The sequence below is a fragment of the Crocuta crocuta genome, unplaced genomic scaffold (assembly GCF_008692635.1).
Source record: "Crocuta crocuta isolate KB4526 unplaced genomic scaffold, BGI_CrCroc_1.0 scaffold289, whole genome shotgun sequence".
In the NCBI taxonomy this organism is placed as follows: Eukaryota; Metazoa; Chordata; class Mammalia; order Carnivora; family Hyaenidae; genus Crocuta; species Crocuta crocuta.
This window is the reverse complement of record NW_027533264.1, coordinates 1633396-1652824: the sequence shown is the minus strand read 5'-3', so window position 1 is coordinate 1652824 and position 19429 is coordinate 1633396. Positions and strand designations below refer to the sequence as shown.

Genomic DNA, 19429 nt, shown 5'->3' with positions numbered 1-19429 from the left:
CCTTGGAATACTACATCTGTACCTTGGAATACTAGTTAGTAATAAAGAAGGAATGAAACCTTGATGCCTGCTACAGCATGGTTGGACCTTGAACGCCTGATGCTAAGGGAAAGAAGGCAGACACAAAAGCCACGCTTAGAAGATTCCATTTATATTGGGGCACGTGGGTGGCTCAGTAAGCACTCAACTCTTGATGTCAGCTCAGGTCTTAATCCCGGGGTGGTGAGATCGAGCCCTGAGTCAGGCTCCACACTGAGTGTAGACCCTGCTTCTGCTTAGGATTCTCTACTCTCTCTCTTTCTCTGCCTGTCTGTCCCCCTCCCCTGCTCACTCTCTCTCTCTCAAAATAAATACACATATAAATGAATTTAAAAAACAGTAAATGAAGATTCTGTTTATGTGAACAGAATGGACAAATATCGGGCAACAGAAAGTAGAACAGTGGTGGCCTAGAACTGGGGCGGCTGAAGAGGAATCAGGACTGACCGCTCCCAAGCACGGGGTTTCTTTTTGGAGGAATGAAGATGTTCTGAACTTAGTGGTACTGCTTGCACAACCCTGCCAATACTGAAAACGATTCAGTTGTATGCTCTAAATGGGTTCATTTTATGAGAGGTGAATTGTGTCTCAATCCAGATGTTTGTAAAAAAATTTTAAAAAACTCAAAAAACTTCAAGCACCACCTGTGTCTTCCCTCCCTTCCCACTAGAAGAGCAAGAGCTGGATTTCGGAGGATGACTTCTACCGGCCCCCCCAGGAGCCGCCCGCAGAGAGCCCTTCCGAGGCTCCTTCTGGAGGGACTCCAGAGTCAAAGCCGGGGCTCCTCCGGCATTTTTCTCAAGGACCAAGGAAAAGCTCCTCCACAGGGGCCTTAGACCAAGCCTGTGTGCCTTCCCCAGGGAGCCAGACAAGCAGGGACGCCGCGGCCCGGGAGCACCTGAACTTCAGGGTGGTGCACCGCAGGCAGATGGGTAGGTGACCGCAGGGTTCCAGCCACCATGCCGCGTGGGGACAGTACCTTTCAGAAAGCACTGCCAGAGCCCTCTCTTCCCTTACCAGTCGGGTGGTGTGTTCTCACCAGCAAAACCGCTTCCCAAGATGTAATCAGGAACACCCTCGCTGAGCAATTCAGGGGGGCATTTCAGGAAAAGGGCTATATTTTCTCCTAAAATCTCAACAACATCATGCCCCAAAACCTGTCGTATATTGGAATATTAAAACTTTTCCCCTAGAGCCGTGGGATTATACAAAACTCTGGGTTCTGCCTGGAGCTCAGAGCAAGCCTTGCTTCTGGAAGGCATTTTGGTGCCCCTTGCCAAGGCCTCTATCTTCGATGGCTTGTTTAAACAGCCCTGGCAGGCGTGCATCAACGCTGCGGCTGTTTAGTGTCCTCCGTGTGCTGCTCACATTGAGGCCTGCTCAAGTTCCATACCCTGTGAAATTCTGAAAAGCATTAAGCAGCCATAACCTACTTCTCCATAACCCCCATAACAAAAAGTCTGCCCTGGGGTCGGTCTCCTTCTGTCTTCATTTTCTGTTTGCAGCGACCCAGCAGACGATTCTGGCCAGGCTCCTGGCTTGGGGAACATGGGTAGAGCCCTGGTCTCCATGCTGGGCTTCTTTTAGGTTCTTCTTTCAGTCCATGTAACCATGCCAGAGAAGGTGTGCCTCATGCCTAGGCCGTCAGGTTCCCCGAAGGGTAGGAAGACCCTATACAATTATTTGAAATCTCCGAGGCTCGTCTAGGCTGGGAGAGAGAATGGTGCGTCCTTTGGACCCCCGACTGCTGGCAGAGCCCTAGGAAACCGGGAGCTTGGAGCTATGTGTGCTGTCCAGGCACACATTCATTCAGCGGGTACTTATTATCTGCTGTGTCGGGCTGTTCTAGGTGCTGGGGACACAGCAAGAAGAAAAGTGGAGTCCCCGTCTTCACAGACTTCTATCCTAGCGTGAGAGGCAGGAGAGCAGAGAATTAACAAGGAAATGTATAGTGTGGGCTTGGGGAGTGCCAAGGTGGGGCACGTACCATTTCGTATATGTGGCCAAGGAAGCCCTCACAGATGAGGTGACATTGGAGATGTGAAGGGAGGGAGGGAGGAGGGCACGGGCTGACCTGTGTGTCCCAGGCAGGGGAACAAATCCAAAGACACTGCCACGGGCACGAACCCAGGAAACCAAGGAGCTGGACCAGGAGGGGATGGTTAGAGATGAGGGCAGAGTGACGGAGGGGGCCTCCTGGGCCACAGAAGGGAGTGAGCTTTCCTTCTGAGGGAGGTGGCAGCCATTGCAGGGTTTGCGGCAAAGGGACGTGATCTGACTTCCTTTAAATGGGAGTCATCCTGGCTCATATGCTGAAGGCCCTCAGGGAGAGCGCCCAGCCAGGAGGCTCTTGCCATAAGCCAGGCCAGGGGTGACAGCCGTCAAGCCTGCGTGGTAGCGGCAGAGCAGAGGGTTCCGGCTGTGCTGGCAGGATTTGCTGATGGGCTGCGTGTGTATGGGTGTGACAGAAAGGAAGGGTTTTTAGCCCAGGCAGCTTGAAGGATGCACTTGGCCATTTATGAGATGAGGTCTGTTGGGAGAAAAGCTGGTTTGCAGTGGGAGGGGCAGGAATTCATTTTCGGGCATGTCAGTTATGAGATGCCTGTTAGATATCAGCCATACGTGGCGCAGTTGGAGATCTGAATCTGAAGTTCAGGGGCGAGGTTCAGACTGGAGAGAAACACTGGGGAGTTGTTGGCATAAAGCCCTGAACATAGGTGCAATCAGGTAGGAGGTGGGTGTCGATGGAGAAGGGGACCCAGGACTGAGCTCTGGGGCGCTCCCTCTCTCGGGGAGAGGCGGAGGAGCGAGCCCAGGGGACAGAAGAGTAGCCTGTGGTGGCAGAGGAGTACCCAGAGTGGCACCTCAGCAGCTGTGTGAGGGAAGTGTCCCATAAGGGAAGGGGGGCTCAGGCCAGATTGGGACCTGATGGGCCAGGCCAGATTGGGACCAAGGTTGGCCTTTGGATTTGGTGACAAGGAGGGCACGGGGCTTCCCAAGCGCATTTTGAGTGGAAGAAGGGGACAGAAACCTGACTGGGGCAGATTCCAGATGGAACGGGAGCAAGGGAACTAGAGACACAAGTTGTGACACCTCCTCGGGGCTTTCTGTAAAGGGGACAGAGGCACAGGGTGGTAATTAGAGCTGGGAGTGCCATCAAGAAAGCTATTTTTAAAGATGGCAGAAATAACAGCGTGTTTGTGTGCTAGTGGGAACGAGCCAGGAGGGAAGGGAGAAAGCGGTGACACGAGAGAGGGAGGGGGGGGCTGCTATAGGGACATCCTTGTCCTTGAGTGGGCGGTGGGGAGCACTCCCCCTGTGCAGACAGAGGAGTTGGCCTCAGACTGAGCCAGGAGTTCAGCCCTGGGGACAAGGGGGATCTCCGAGTGTGGGCACGGGTGGCATAGTGAGGGCTCTGTGGACATAATTTTTTCTAGTCTTTTATTTTTTTCTTAGTAAAATTCAGGAACAAGGTCAACAGCTGAGGGTGTGGATGGGATGAAGCATTCCCGCCCCTGTCCGCGCCTGCCGCAGGGCCTCGGGAGCTGGAGGCCTGGCCCGCTATCTCAAGTGCGTCTCTCTGTCCCCCAGGGCTGTCCAACCCATTCCGGGGCCTCTTGAAGCTGGGCACCGTGGAGCGGCGGGGTGCCATGGGCATCTGGAAGGAGCTCTTCTGCGAGCTCTCCCCGCTGGAGTTCCGCCTCTACCTGAACACGGAGGAGCGCACCTGCGTGGAGAACTGCTCACTGCTGCGCTGCGAGGCCGTGGGGCCGGCCCACGGCGACGGCCGCTTCGAGCTCGTCTTCTCCGGCAGGAAGCTGGCCCTGCGGGCCTCCTCCCAGGACGAGGCCGAGGACTGGCTGGACCGGGTGCGGGAGGCCCTGTGGAAGTGCCGGCCCCAGCAGGAGGAGGAGTGGGTGAACATCGAGTACCCGGAGCCACCCGAGGACTCCCCAGATGCCCCCCAGGGCGGCCTCCCCTCCCACCCTGACCTGCCCGCTGAGCCCGAGACCCTTCAGGGCACGCAGTTCTCGTGGTCCTCTGCCCAGGTCCCCGAGCCGGATGCCATCAAAGAATCCCTTCTGTACCTGTACACGGACAGGACCTGGGTGCCCTATATTTTTTCCCTGTCCTTGGAGTCTCTGAAATGCTTCCGAGTGAGAAACAACGAGAAGATGTTAAGTGACAGCCATGGGGTGGAGACCATCCGAGATATCCTGCCCGACGCGAGCCTCGGGGGCCCATCCTTCTTCAAGATCATCACTGCCAAGGCTGTCCTGAAGCTGCAGGCAGGGAACGCTGAGGAGGCCGCCCTGTGGAGGGACCTGGTACGCAAGGTCCTGGCATCCTACTTGGAGACGGCCGAGGAGGCGGTGACGCTGGGCGGCAGTCTGGACGAAACCTGTCAGGAGGTGCTGAAGTTCGCCACGCGGGAGAACGGCTTCCTGCTGCGGTACCTTGTGGCCATCCCCACGGAGAAGGGCCTTGACTCCCAGGGCTGCTTCTGTGCAGGTGCTCACTTGCTGTCCGGTTGCCCCCAGCCTGCCCACCTCACTNTGTCATAGCAGATGGCCTCCACCCCTCCCCAGCACCCACTGAGGCCAGCAGCCCTGCCGAGGGTCGGGACCCGTGGGCGGCAGCTCTGCGGGGTGCTGCCATCTCTGCTCCGGGAGTTCCATCCAGAGAGCTGTGCTCTCCACCCCCTTCCTTATTATATCATCACAGCGTTGGCTTCTGTCGGAGCAGGGGCATGGCGCCCTTCCAGATATTTCTGCATGCTTTTGCAAGCGCACAGTCTTTTTCACTTACAAAAAAAATGGGTTTATCCTACTGAATGCTGTGCGATAGAACATTCTCCGGTGATGAAAATCTTCTAGACCAGTGCTGTCTGCTACAGTAACTACAAGCCAGATGTGGCCCCTGAGTACTTGAAATGTGGCCAGGGCGACTAAGGAACCAAGTTTTTCGGTTTAACTTAAAAGTATTGAAGTCGAAATGGGCACTCATGGCTTGTGGCCACTGCACGAGCCAGCACAGCCAAATATATTGTTCAGGGGCTTGGGCTTTCTTCTACTGAAGAATGTGTTATGGATAGTGTTCTAAGTCAGTACCTCTGCTGGGTCATTACTGTCCTCAAATCGGATTCTTCTGTGTGGGGTCACGGGGCCAGCGGCTAATTATTTGGAGTGTTTAATTTACTCCTCACAATAACCTGTCCCGTGGTGGAGCCAGACGAGGACCTTGACGGCCCTGGACCCTTGCTCTGGCCGCGTCCCCACAGGGCCTCCCCACCCGCCTTGCTTTTCCAGGCTGTGAGGTATTCCATGGCTCACATTCCATTTTTAGCTCTTCTCCCCGACCCAGACCCCCGTCTTCATCAGCTTCGGTTCCCCCGGTGAACTGTGAGGGTTTTGCCCTGCCACACAGTGCCACAGCAGGCATCATGGCTGCAGGTGGTTTGAGGACCAACCTGTTGGCCAGAGCCTGTGGGACTGGGGCGGCGGGGGGGAGGGTGTCTGCCTAGGGCATCTGGAAGGAAGTGGTCTGCGGTTTTCTTCCTGCAGAAGACATTTTCAAGTCCCTGCTCACTCCCTCCCCCCACCTGCCAACCCCTAACACTCAGGCTTTGCACTTTCCGCCTGTGGGTGTTGGGCTCAGGGAGGAGGCCAGGCGCCCCAGGGCTGGTGAGGAGGGTCCCCCAGTGGGTGTGAATGCTAGAAGGGCACGGGCTCTTGCTGCGCCTGTAACCTGCCAGCCCGCAGGCCAAGACTGAATCTGGGGGCTCGGGCTTCCTTCCTACAGCAAGTGGCCGGGCAGACGCCCACTGCCGGCATCTGGCCGTACTTCATGGTTCACGGGGCACTTTCAGAGCCTCCTCTCCTTTAAACTTGGGCATCACCCCCACAGAAGAGCAAGGAGCAGCTGAATTTTATAGATACTGAAATGGAACCTTGCAAAACTTCAGTGAAGGTTAGGATGAAGCAGCTATTAGCAGAGGAGCTGGCCCTTCTGGTCCCCAGGCCAGAGGCCCCTTTCCCCTGGCCCTGTGGGAGGCAGCATGGGCTCAGGATTCGAGCCTCACTCTAACTCTCACCGCCTGCCACTGGGGAGGGACCTCCAGCAGATGAGCTGAAGCCAGACCCCGTACCACTGTCCCTAGGTGTCCAGCATCTCTGACATTCAAGCTGGCACCAGGCAGCGTGCAGACGGCCCTGCCTCCGGCTGGCTCCCCACGCACTCCCTGTGGCCAGCCCCACATCCCCCAGCTCCTACCCTGCTTGCCCGGGCACTGACTTGGTTGCTAACGTTTCTGGGCCCCAGTAGAGGGGTGGACCTACGGGAGGTTGGCATTGGTGAGCGAGCAGTGAGAACACTGAATGCAGGCAGCTAGATAGAAGGGGATGTGGGCTCTCACACCAACACAACCCAAATCCGACTCCCGGCCCTGCCACTTGGTCGTCCTGTGACTGGGCAGGTCTCCTGACTTCTCTGTGCACCACTTTCTTCAGCTGCAAAAATGACAGCAATAATCATTACGGTGTTTTGTTGTAACAACTCAGTAATGGGGTTGTTTCTCAGCAGTGGGCATGTGAGTGATGGTTGTTTGAGCTTTGTGTCCTCCTTTGATGTCTGTCCCTTCCTGAAATAGCAGGTCCTTCTGCCTGGGGGCTTCTGCGTTGTCTGCAGACTCTGGCCCCGCCACTGCTCACTCTCCCGCCGTCCCTCTCCCCAGGCTGCTCCCGACAGATTGGCTTCTCATTTGTACGACCCAAGCTTTGTGCCTTCTCTGGCCTCTATTACTGCGACACCTGCCACCAAGACGATGCCTCAGTGATTCCGGCCAGGATCATCCACAACTGGGACCTCACCAAGCGCCCGGTAAGCCTTGAGCCCAGCCTGTCATGGCCGCACAGGGCTGAGGAGTGACAAACGAATGGTCACTCCCCTTTGTTGCTGCTCTTCGTCTGTGTGGAGGAGTTTGGCTCTAGGGAATCTAGGGTCACTGGTTCAGGCCCCATGATGGCAGGGGACAGGGGAAGCCAACCAAGAAAAAAATGTGCTGCTGGTCTATAGCTCCTGGGCAGAACTCTGTCAGTGCTTGCCTTGGTCCTCAGGTGGAGGTCTGAGAGTGGTTCTCTGCAGCTCCCTGTGGCTCCAGACAAAACTGTTTAAGGCACCAGCAACTAGAGAGAGAGAGAGAGAGAGAGAGAGAGAGGAAGAATAGATAAGGAAAGATAGGATAGATTGTATTTATAGATGAATGTGGATGGATAGATCGGTGGATGGGTGGATGAATGGATGTGGATAGATAGATGGGTAGATGGGTGGGTTGATGAATGTGGATGGATGGATGGGTGGATGGATATGGACTGATGGATGGGTGGATAGATGGACGGGTGGGCTGGCCAACAGGCTGTACTTCCCCTTGGAGCAGTCAGCCTTTTCTGTATATCTGTTTACGTACATTTGTACAGCTGGAGTCACACTGGACTCATACTGATTTATAACATGCTTTGTCCACTTAGTATCATTTAGTATGACTTAGTCTTGGGTACTTTTTTATGTTCACCAAATGCTTTTGAATAAGATGTATTCTGAGGTCTTTCACATTCCCCTCCTCCACCTGAACTCACCCACTTGTCTACCTAGGTTCCCATTAGCCAATTATTTAACTTCCGTTTCCTCCTCTATAAAGAGGGATTAATAAGTGTCTGCCTCGGGGGACATTAAAGGAGTTGGGACCCGCCAGTCTCTTTCAGCCTTACATCAATGCCCTTTCTTTGTCCTGAGGCCGTCGTTCACACCTTCAGCCCCTCGGGTCCGCCAGTCTCTTTCAGCCTTACATCAATGCCCTTTCTTTGTCCTGAGGCCGTCGTTCACACCTTCAGCCCCTCGGTCACTTGATCAGGGCCTGCCTGGAGGAGCACAGACATGGCTTTCTCCCAGAGGCATGGATTTCTGCATAAGACAGACACAGAAGCACAAAGAAGAAGCTACTTGTTTCTCAAGACCCAGGCCTAGTGGCCATGCCGTCTTGATGGGTCGGGTGTGTCATCAGAGCATGGGGAATCGTGACTCTCAGGTTCTGTGCCACCCCAGCCTCCCCCTTGCTGGGGACCGGAGCCTCAAGGACATTAGCTTCACTTTGGCTTTTTACTTGGTTACCTGTCCTCACTCCTGCCCTCAGTGGTGAGTATTTAACTAACTGCTTGCAGAATATTAAACCTCAGAACGGCCACAAATGCAAATAATTCTCTGTCCATAAAACACACTAGCTGTTTACAACATCCGGACACTTGTTAAGCCATCCTCTCATTCATTGCCGTAATCCTTGTGCTACTTCCTTTTTCCAACTAGAAAATTACGGTACTTTTCTCGGCATATCTGAGATCAGGAAATATCCAGCATGCACTCTTGCTCTCTCAAAGATCCCTGGCCTATGCAAGACAGGCAAATTCGAAGTAGAAAGCGCTGGCTCACAGGTTGGGGCCCTTATTGTTCACTGTTACCACCAGGTGACCCACTTGTGCGGGGCCTGGCTGGCCCTTGGCAGGAAGTCAGCCCAGTGCCAGGGCTGCTCCCTCGCCCGTCTCCAACAAGCCCATGGGACAGGAACAGCCCCTAGGGAGCAGGAAGCTCCTGTCCCGTCCACAGCACTTGGCAGTCTGCAGCGCACATTCCTGTGTATCGTTTCATCCGAGCCTCGCCCAAGGCCTGAAGCTGTCATGGGAAGGGCCGGGCTAGGGACAGAGAGCAGTCCGGGCTCTCACTGGAGCTCTACTGCTGGGCCGTTTGGTGGCTGGGGCCTCAGGGCACTAGCAAGGGGGAAGAGGAGTCTTCTGCTGTTGCGGGAGGCACCAGGGCTGGAGGACAGGAGGCCACAGGCTCCCGGGCCCCCAGTGTAAGAGTCTCCTGAGGGCCCCGGCACCTTCTGAGCACTCCAGGGGACAGCAGGGCCGCGCAGGCACTCCGGGTCTGAAGGCAGCTCCCTTTAGAGGAAATGCTATGTGCCAGGAGCTTTCATTATTACTTTTTAAAATTTTTTTAACATTTCTTAAGTTTATTTATTCATTTTTAAGAGAGAGAGAAAGAACACAAACGGGAGGGAGACACAGAATCTGAAGCAGGCTCCAGGCTCTGAGCTGTCACCATAGAGCCCGACGCAGGGCTCCAACTCACAAACCTCAAGATCATGACCTGAGCCCAAGTCAGACGCTTAACCAACTGAGCCACCCAGGCGCCCCAACATTATTATTATTTTGTTTTAATCTAAACCCAAAATAATTCTGTAAGAGAGGTGCTTTTCCTTTCCCCACTTTACAGACAAGGTAACTGAGTCACAGAGGTTAAATAAGTGTCACAAGGCCATACTGCTAGGAAGTGGTAGAGCCAGGATTCGAATTCAATCCTGACTTGAAAGCCTGACTCCTGCCTACTGCATGGCAGCTGATGGTGGAGACAATCTCAGATCCTCCATCCTTACTAAGCAAGGAGGAGACGGAAGGGGAGAGAAGCTTCTTGTTGGTTAATGAGGCAGCCAAGTGTGCAGAGACCACACCTCAGTTTAGACCCGGCCTCTGCTTTCTGCAGGTAGATTAGATAAGCCACTTTTGCTTCTCTGGGCCTCAGTTTACTCATAAAATGGGGGTAATGACACCTCCCCCATTGGATTCTCATAAGCATGAAGAAAGGATGTGGTTGAGATCCTCAGCCCACTGTCTGCAGGTGCTCAGTAACTGGCTTTGGCATTAGGGTCAGGGCTGAGGGTAGAACCCATAACACCCTATCGGTTGGGAGAGGCTGGGATCGATCACTCCCCTCCACACGGGGACTTGGGGGAGCCCTGGTTGGTGCTGCTGTTGAGAGCTTGGGGGGTGGGGGTGGGGGTCTCGAGAAACCTTGTTAAGCTGTGCCTGATCTGTAGCTTCCTGTGGCTGGAGCCTGACTCAGACAGTCACCTGGTTCCTGAGTCGGCGCTGGGGCAGTGCCTGTTTCCGTCAGGCAGGGAAATGGGGGCTGGGAGGACAGGAAATAGTGGGAAGGATCTGTGGGCCCAGGGGGAGAGGGGCACTGACCCGGTGTGGCCGGGGGGAGGGAGTGCCGGAGAGGGAGAGTAGGTTTGGGAGTCCGGGTGACTGGGTTCAGATCTGGACTTTTATGAGCTGTGGACCCAGGCCAGGTCACTGCGTCTCCAAACCCCCGTTTCCTCATCTGTGCAGTGAAGGTGGAACCACTTCCCTAGGAGGGCGGTGGTCGGCTGGGTGAGCGTGCCTGTCACAGAGGTGCTCACCGAAAGGCCGTTCTGTCCCACCCTGTGTCGCAGGTCTGCCGGCAGGCTCTGAAGTTCCTGACGCACATCCGGGCCCAGCCCCTCATCAACCTGCAGCTGGTGAACGCCTCGCTGTACGAGCACGTGGAGCAGATGCGCCTCATCCGGAGGAGACGCGAGCAGCTGAAGCTTCTGGGCGATTACCTGGGCCTGTGCCGAAGTGGGGCCCTGAAGGAGCTGAGCAAGAGGTGAGCGTCCTGGACCCACACGAAGGCGCACATGCACAGCCAGCGCTTGCCCAAGACGCCCCCTTGGGGAAAATGCCAGGGCCGAGCAGAAGTCATCTTCCCATTGCGTCTGGGGAAATTACCACATGCTTTGGGAGTGGCTTTTATTTGTTCACGGACTCATTCCTGGATTCATTCAACAACTGTTTACTGAGAACATACTAAGTGCTCAGCACTGGGCCAGTTTGTGGACTCCACACTGAGCAAGGTAGACCCAGGTCCGACCCTCTCGAAGGGAAGGCGGATGAGCAGGCAAGCCCACAGCTACCGCAGGGACGGAGCTAGAGGAGAGGCAGGACGCCTGGAAGTAGAGGTGAGCCCTCTAATCTGGACCGGAGGAGGGCAGAGCAGGGAAGACTTCCTGGAGGAATGTACGTATAAGCCCTGGAGAATGAGTAAGAGTCAGAAAGGAGAAGACTCAGGAAAGACTGTTCCAGGTGGAAGGAACAGGGTGTGCAGGCCATGAATGAAGGTCCCATACGAGGGGAGAACAGAGAGGGCCCTGGGGCATGCGAGGAGGGAGGAGGGGGTGTTGTGAGAATGCTGGGCCATGGTGCCCCGGCCACTCCCTGCCCAGTCCCCCACTCCTGGCTGCTCTGCCGCCGTCCAGCACAGCGTCACTCCCAGAGTCCTCAGAAGAGGGTGAGGTCAGGGTGGGAGCCTCAGGACGCCCTTGAAGGAGCTTCTGGGCCCCTGGTGCCTGGGAACCTGCTTAGGAGTGGGAGGTGATGCTGTGCTTCAGTATGAGCTTAGGGCCTTTCTGTGCCCGTCATGAGCACCCCCTAGCCCAGGCTGCGGGCCCCCTGGGGCTGTGCTGTCCTGGGGTCTGCAGCAGGGCTGACCCAGGCAGAGGAGCTGCTGCCTACTGTCCCATTGGGCTTTGTTGCTGGGATTCTGGGGACTTGGGGCAGCTCACAGTATCCCCCCTGCCCCCAAGAACAATTCCACACAGCGCTGGCCCAGGGACCACCTCTCCGATGGGCTACTGTTCCCCCACGGCTGTCCCCGCATGGCTGCTTGGGGCCCGGCAGTGCCCAGGACAGACCTCCCACACACACACACCCCGGGGATCTCAAGGAGGCAGCTGCTGCAGGGGAGAGGCTGGCTCCTCCTAGGCTCCCAGAGCAGCCGGCTGTGCCCTGGCCTCCATAGGACCAGAGAGCCCCCTGGGTGCCGCCACGAGGGACCCTAGCAGGCTGCCCCTGGGGCAACCTGGCCTGTCTCGGTCATCAACTGGGCACCTGGGTCTTCACTCACTGCACTCCTTTCTGAGATCCTAGGCCTCAGGGCTCCAGAGAATCTGCCCTCCAGACCTGCTGACCGGGTGGCAAGATCACCCCATCATCACCCACCCCGGTCAAGGGCATCTTCGTAGACCTGAGCAGGCCGGGTACCTGCAGGCTGTGTCCCAGGTGCTGGCCTCGCCCGGCCTCACTCACATTGTTTGGTCGTCAGTCTTACTGACCTGCCAGGCCGCCCTGGCTCTCTCTGGCCCTGTAGTTCCTAACTTGGGCAGCAGCAGTGCATACCCACTGTGCAGCCTACCAGCCTTCAAGAGAGCAGGGCCACACTAGTGGAAGTCCCATTTTAGAAGCAACATGGGGCAGGAGAAAGACCTCAGGAGCAGACTCTGCCCTGCCTCGGACTTGCTGTATGACTCAGAGAGGTTGCTTCACTTCTCTGAGCCTCCTCTTTCTTATCTATAAAATGGGCCAGTAATCCCTGTGCTCACGTGATCTTCCGGAGTTGTGGTGAGGGCCCCTGGAGAGGCTCGGAGTCTGGGGAAGGACACAGGCTTGTGCTGTGAGGGAAAGCGCCTGGACCCAGCTGCGTGAGGGCTGGAGGGGATGGCGTCTGAGCTTAGGGCTTGTAGCGCTCTGCTCTTTTCTTTAAAAAAAAAAAAGTGTTTTTTTTTTAAAAAGTTGGTCAAATACACAAACAGCGTAAAAGAATTAGCAGGAAGTTCGGATCACTGCTCCTCCAATCCCGCCGCCATNGCTTAGGGCTTGTAGCGCTCTGCTCTTTTCTTTAAAAAAAAAAAAGTGTTTCTTTTATACAAAGTTGGTCAATACACAAACAGCGTAAAAGAATTAAGCAGGAAGTTCGGATCACTGCTCCTCCAATCCCGCCGCCATCAGTATGTTAGGACCTGCTTCCAGAGCTCTGTCCTGACACACGGGAAAGGCGTTGCCTTAACACAGACACCACGTACATAGCGAACTGGGATTTTGCAAAAGAACCAAGGAGAAGAAAGGGGAAGGGAGGGCCCAGCTTTTCTGGTGTGAGGGGGCCTGTGATGTGGAGGAGGCCAGGAGTGTGGCTCACCCAGACCTGGGCGGGGCTCCGTGCGGCCGGATGGCAGGTGCAGGGGCAGAGCTCGAGGTCCAGTGTGCCACAGCGGGTTTGGATTTCTCCTGCCAGCAGCGGGGAGCCCTGCGAAGAGTTTCGAGCACGGACTGTCAGCATTCCGCTCTGGGGGTTAGAAGGGGCCGGCTTGGCCGCACTGGGGCACGGGGGCTGGTGCAGTAATTAGCCCAGGGAGGTGTGGAGGCCTGGCCTGCGTCGGCCAGAGTGGAGGCCGAGGACCAGAACTGTTGAGAAGGAAGGGCAGGTCTTCAGTGTGAGTGAGGTCAGGGAAGAGTTCCCCTTTGCTGGCGGCAGCCCTCTGGCTGGGCTGGGCCCTCTGAGAGAAAGGGGAGCCTTGGATGGGTGGGGAGAGAAGGGACCTGAGCTCAGAGGAGTCCCCCAGCCTGGGCCTGGAACCCAGACGTGCCAGCCTCGCCAGTGCCCTTTCCCACCCCATCACTGGTTGCAGCAGTGAAAGGACAACCTTGCCTCTGTCTTCCAGTCTCCTCCAGAGAGGGTCTCTCTGGCCCCTTCCCAGGCAGTCAGCCTCACACCAGAAGAGGACAGAGAGGGGTCTCCTGATTGTTGGGTGGAGAACAGAGCCCTGGAATGGCCCTGGGGTGCAGATTACTCTCCTGACGGCCAGGATGAGAAGCGGCATCTTGCCGCTGGGCCAGCGCTCTGTCCCCTCCGACCTGGACGGAGTGCTGGACGGAGAAACCACCTGCAAGCCTCACTGAGGGTGGGACAGGCCCCGGGGACGGTGGCCTGCAAGGAAGGCCTTGGGCCTGGCTGGTCCCTGGGGCTTCCATGACTGTGGACAGAGAGTAGATGACAGATGACTCTCCGTTCAGACCAGCCCCGCCCTTCCTGCAGGCTCAGGGATGGCCCGCGTGATCTCCCCCACCCCCACCCCCTGCATTTTCCTGATGATAAATGGCAGCTTGCTGTTCCCGGAAAGCTGGAAGTTTTACTGGAGACACCGACGCAGTGAACCGAGCAGGCAGTCAGCGGTGTCCTCTCCCCCGTGGCATAGCACATGCCTGGCTGTTTGGTGGGACTTGTCCTCCTGGCCCCGGAATGGGTTCCCCCAGAACACAACTGAGGCCATTGGGTGGAGCCTGGCCGGCCCCCCGTTCCAGATGCCCCGGGGCCTGGCACCCTCCCACCCAGATGTCCCGAGCATCCTGGTGCAAGTTGCCAAGCTCTCCTTAGACTCGGAGCTTGCTCCCCAACCCCAGTACCCCCACGGGCACACACAGCAAAGCCAGGCAGGGGTGTCCCCAGGGAATTTCTGTGGGTGTTTCCTGTCCATCCCTCAGGATATAATTTCTAGGATCTCTGCCATCCGTGGGTGGAAAGTAGAGCCGTCCTTGTCCTCCGTCGCCCCTGCGCCCCACCCCACCGTGAAATGGGACCTGCCGTACTTAGGCCACGTCTCAGAGCCTCTTACAGAGCACCAAAACTAGATGCTTGACCGTCTGTCCCTTAGCTAGACCGGGGGCTACAGGAGGGCACAGACCACATCCTGTGCATCTCTGTCCCCAGTATGTAATGGAGGTAATAATGACAGCAGCTAACTCCTACAGGCATTCACTGAGTGGGTGGGGATGGGGGCTCTGGAGCCAGACTGCTGCGTTCAGACTCCACCTTTGCCACATACTGGCTGTGTGGCCACAGACGCGCTATTTAACCTCTCTGTGCCTCCATTTCATCATCTTCTCAAAGTGTGGATTCGAGTAGTACCAACCTCACAGGATTCCTGTGAGGTGAAAGGGGTTCATGGATATAAGACGTGTTCACTTTCATCCTCCTCCCCATTGGTATTTCTTATAGACATCTTATCCCTTTAAATGTTCTTGGAAACTGGTTCAGCTTAACTGAAGTGTCAGTGTCAGAAAGGTAGGACATTTAACGCCATGATGATGTGAAGTGTGTAGACATTGTGACGGGATCCCTCCCCTCCAGTTAGTTACCACGTCCGTCCTCTTACTAGATGTACACGTGTAGATTTGGTGAGAACATCTAAGTTGCACCGTCTTAGCAAATTTCGGTTATACGCTTCAGCGTTACCAGCTCTGGCTGAGAATGATTCATTGTTCACTGTGTGCGGGGCACTGTGCCAAATGCTTTAAATAAAGGAATCCTCAGAACAGCTCTGTTTCTCAGGTGAGGAAACTTGAGGCTCAGCGAGGGTAAGGAATTTGCCCAAGGTCACCTGGAAGACCAAGGCCCCAACCCAGGTGGCGACTGTGCTCTCAGGCACCGCCCTGTCCAGGTGCTCATACCTGGTTAGCAGCTGAAGGAATGCACACAAACACGGGTTGGCCCGGATCCTGGAAAACCCTTATAAGGAACCTCTTATGTTTTCTTTGAAGGCTCAACCACAGGAATTACCTCTTGGGGTCCCCCCACAAGTACAGTGTCGCTGACCTCCAGCAGGTGAGAACGCCCTTCTGGCCCCCAGACCCCTCTAGAGAGACCTCATTCGTGGGAAGCCAGGAAGGAGGAAGGGACAGGGAGGCCGCAGTCTTCCAGGCCCTCAGACCGCGTGTCTCGCTGTCCCACGCTGCCAGGGCAATGGCTGAGCGCCAGTCCCTGCAGTGAGCAGACAGTCCGGCAAAGCCTGGGTCACAGAGGCTTTTCAGCCCCTCCCCTGCATCTGGACCCGTCCCCAGCTGGAGGGCAGAGCGAGGATGGGCCACAGGGGTGAAAGCTGGGGACACTCCTTTCCTTGAGGGGGGGTACTATGGATTGGGGTCTCATCTGTCGAGCCTGGTGTCCGTAGTGACCTCTGCTTCCGGGGGTGCTGGACACCTGCCATGTTCGGCCTGATTCAGGAAGACTTTACGGCCCAAGTGAGAAGAAACTTCTTCTGGGGTCGGAATTCTTCAGGCAGGGTCCCAGGGACAGCAGCGGGCCCCCTCGTACAGATGGCCTCGGCCTCAGCCCAGCTGCCTGAACGGCCTGGCAGCCTGACCTTGCCCTCCACAGATCGCGGACGGGGCATACGAAGGGTTCCTCGACGCCATGATTGCGTTTGCCTCCCAGCACGTCTACCACTGCGACCTGTGCACCCAGCGCGGCTTCATCTGCCAGATCTGCCACCACCACGACATCATCTTCCCTTTCGAGTTTGACACCACCGTCAGGTATGCGGGACACCTGGCCAGCCATGCACCCCCCCACCCCCCCGCCATGGCTGGCCCCAGCATGCCAGGGAGGCAGACTCTGCGCCGTCGTGCGGGCGCGCAGTGAGCACCCACCTGTGCCAGTGCCACGGGGCAGCGAGGTTGTCTAGAGCAGCCGATGCCCTGCGCAGTCACAGCCAGCCCCTGGCCAGCTCGGAGACACGAGAGCCCTTGCAGGACCCTTCCCTAGACCGAGGAAGCTGTCTTCCTAGAGAAGAGGTGGCTTGCTGCCTCTTTGAGTGAGGGTCTCAGGGTTGTCATCTACGAAGGGGTTGAGAGGGACCAGATGAGTTACTGCCCTGGAGTGTTGGCACAGGCTGGGCACACAGTGGGCACCTGGTGGGTGGTACCCGCCTTGCTCTCTGCTGCAGTAACAATCGCTCTTGTCCCGTTACCGCTCCTTCTCAGAAGCCTCTAAATGGAAAATTTCACCCACCAACCCTCCATTCCAGCCCACATGGAAGTGGGAAGCTGAACGGGTGGGAGCATTCGTTCACTTTCAGTAGGTGTCTCCCGGCCCAGATTCAGCCCCTGGGCTCCGCGTTTTAAACTGCAGTGTTTTCAGCATTGGCAAGGAATCACCTCCTAAGTCTCAGGCAGTCACCGGTGAGCACCATCGCCAGGTGATTTGGCAGTGGGGACGCAGCGGGCTCCAGCAGGGACGCTGGCCAGCCTCCGGTCCCCTGGCACCAGCAGCCCTCACGGGTCTCCCACAGGTGTGGCGAGTGCAAGACCGTCTTCCACCAGAGCTGCCAGGCCGTGGTGAAGAAGGGCTGCCCCCGCTGTGCCCGCCGGCGCAAGTACCAAGAACAGAGCGCTCTCAGCTGAGCCGGTGTGCTGTGCCCGCCCGCAGCGGCCCGTGGCCAGCCCCGCTGGCTGCGCCGTCACCCTGCGCGCTCTCAAGGGGTCACAGCCTTGTCCCCTGGCAGGAAGACTCAGATGCGACCAGAGCACGAGCCTACCAGATGGAGCCCTCGATGATGTCCCCCACTCCCTCTACCACCCGTCTGCCCCAGAAGGTGGGGACACCACCAGTCCCAGGGGAAGCGAGGAGGGGAGCTTTGCACTAGTCAGGCCCCGGCTCACCTTACAGACCCGGCACCTCCATTAGGGCTGTTCAGACACTGTGGAAACAGCACTTGGGCACATTCTCAATTCCACATTCCTGATTCAAAGGTCTAGTTTTTTAAGGCGGGCTTTTTCCCCTTCATATTTCAATAGAAAATATTTTTTTATTCTCGACCCCACACAAGTCACCCAAGAAATCCAGACATTCTCACGCTGAGCAGACGTGTGGGAACATGTGGCCCGCAGGCAGGCGGGCCACTGCTGGGCCAGAGCGTGTCAGCTGGACTGGGTGCCTTTCTGTCACCCACGCCGGGCCCTCGCTGCCCACAGCTCAAGTACAAGGTGCCAAACTGCCCAGGGGCCGGCGGGGTCCGTCCCAATGACCTCCCTCTTCCTCTCCCTCTCCTCTTCCTGCCCTGCCCCCCTCCCCTGAAAAGCCCATCACCTTTCTCCATGTTAGAGCCCCCTGGCACCCCTGTAGCCTGGGATCTTGGTCCCTGCAGAAGGGAGTGACTCGGAACCAGCACTGTGAGCACTTTGAGCCTTCCTGGGTCCAGGGCAGGGTCTGGCCCACCCCTCAGCCCCGGGCCTTCCTCCCCTACTGCTGACCCGCAGCCAGACGGACCGGGGCTGCTACAGACGCACTCAGGGGGACCTCGCCCCCCGCCTGACTGACCCCTGTGGGACAGAGGAAGGCGGGGCCCACAGAGAGGGCCGTGAGCCCAGGCTAGCCTCGGGCCCTCAGGAGCAGCGACCCTGTCCTCCCAGGAGGAGTGCCCGCCCTGCTGCTGAGATGTGTGGGAGCAGCCACCTTGCGGAAGGACACTTACTTAGCCTCAGTTTACAAAGCCATGGATTCGCAGAGCTTTGCTGGACTGGCCCAGGCGGGGTGCTGCCAGAAACTGGAGAATCTCACTGGAGCAGGGTCACCTTGGAAGGGGTCTGGGGAAGAGTGGGAGCCTGGAATGGTTTTCAAAGTGATGTTTAGACCCTGTGGTTGGGAGTGGCTTCCCTGCTGCCCCCTCCGATCTCTCCTGCCCCCCAGCCCTGGGTCCTCTGGCCATCCTGTCGGCTCTCGGCTCAGATCGGGGCCTCGGGTGGAGATTGCCTGTCACTGTCAAGAGACGAATCTACTCCCACCTCTCCCTTGGAGCGACTTGGCTGCTGAGTCACCCGCCCAGCCCTGTGGAGCTGGATGAATTGTGCAATAGAATAGAGGAGGTGGGAGGCAGGTGGGGGAGGGGGCTGCCACACAGCCTCCCTGCCCCCTGTCACAGAAGATGGCACACACCTGTGCCTGGCACACCAAAGCCTCCTAAATGGGGAAGCGGAGCCCCGTCCTCCTCCGGCATCCCCATAGCCAGCATTAATGCCCCACCGCAGACCCGGTGCGGCCCGCCAGGGTCCCGGGTGCCCCAGATCCCACGGTGGCCCGGAGCCAGCCTGGGACCATGGGTCGGGCCGTGAGCACGTTGTATGTGCCCAAAGGCACCCTGGGGGGCACCGGGAGCCTGCTCCGGTTGCATGGGGTGTGCTCCCGCCATGGCCGCCCCCCGGGGCCTCGCAGCACTAACTACAGCTCGCCCTCTCCCCAGTGCCAGAAAGCTGCTGATGCTTCCCGAGGAGTTGACTCTTACCCCTCACCTCCAATGGAAAGCTGACGTGAACCTCAGTGGTGCCCACACTATTTTTAAAATGCCATTTTATGCAATAAACTTTCTATTGAGGCGTGCTGGCCCTTTGCAATGTACCGAAAGAACTGCNGGGGGGGGGTGAGGGGGGGCGGGGAATCCACCAGGCCTCCTGCCATCTGATGCCCCCTCCCCCACCAGCTCTCATCAGTCCCTGGCCTGCCAGAGGGTGGTTGGTGGTAAACATTTGCAGGCAGCGGGCTTGTGCGCCAGAAGTGGGCATGCAGGGGAGGAGGGGTGACCGTGTTCAGTCTGTCCTCTTCCCACCAGGAGTCCAGAGTCAGTGGCGGGAAGGGGGTTAGCATTTCAGGGCCTCTGGGTAGATTTACCCACATGCGCTCCTGTATAACACCTGAAGCTGATGCCTGAAATTCCACCATGATGGCTTCTTCCCTGTGTTTGTCCACCGATCCCTGGCACTGGAACATGAGAAAGCTCAGGATGGTGTCCCACGGGGTTATCCAAAGCCAGAGAAGGGACTCAGGGAGGAAAGGCTGAGGAGGGCCAGAATCAGGGCTCATGGTTTCAGGCCTCCAA

The 19429-nt window shown here is 57.2% G+C and overlaps 1 protein-coding gene across 1 annotated transcript in view; it reads left to right on the top strand.

Annotated features, from left to right (window-relative positions):
• PLEKHM1 (pleckstrin homology and RUN domain containing M1) overlaps positions 1 to 18949 on the top strand; it is a gene marked incomplete at its 5' end in the record, with an annotated part of 33483 nt that extends 14534 nt beyond the window's left edge. Inside the window, 7 exons of the mRNA XM_077747790.1 lie at positions 710 to 971; positions 3631 to 4551; positions 6773 to 6918; positions 10364 to 10557; positions 15321 to 15384; positions 15937 to 16094; positions 16850 to 18949. Of these exons, the coding sequence (XP_077603916.1) occupies positions 710 to 971; positions 3631 to 4551; positions 6773 to 6918; positions 10364 to 10557; positions 15321 to 15384; positions 15937 to 16094; positions 16850 to 16961 (1857 nt within the window). The remainder of the gene's footprint in view (positions 1 to 709; positions 972 to 3630; positions 4552 to 6772; positions 6919 to 10363; positions 10558 to 15320; positions 15385 to 15936; positions 16095 to 16849) is intronic.
• Positions 18950 to 19429: the final 480 nt, after the last annotated feature.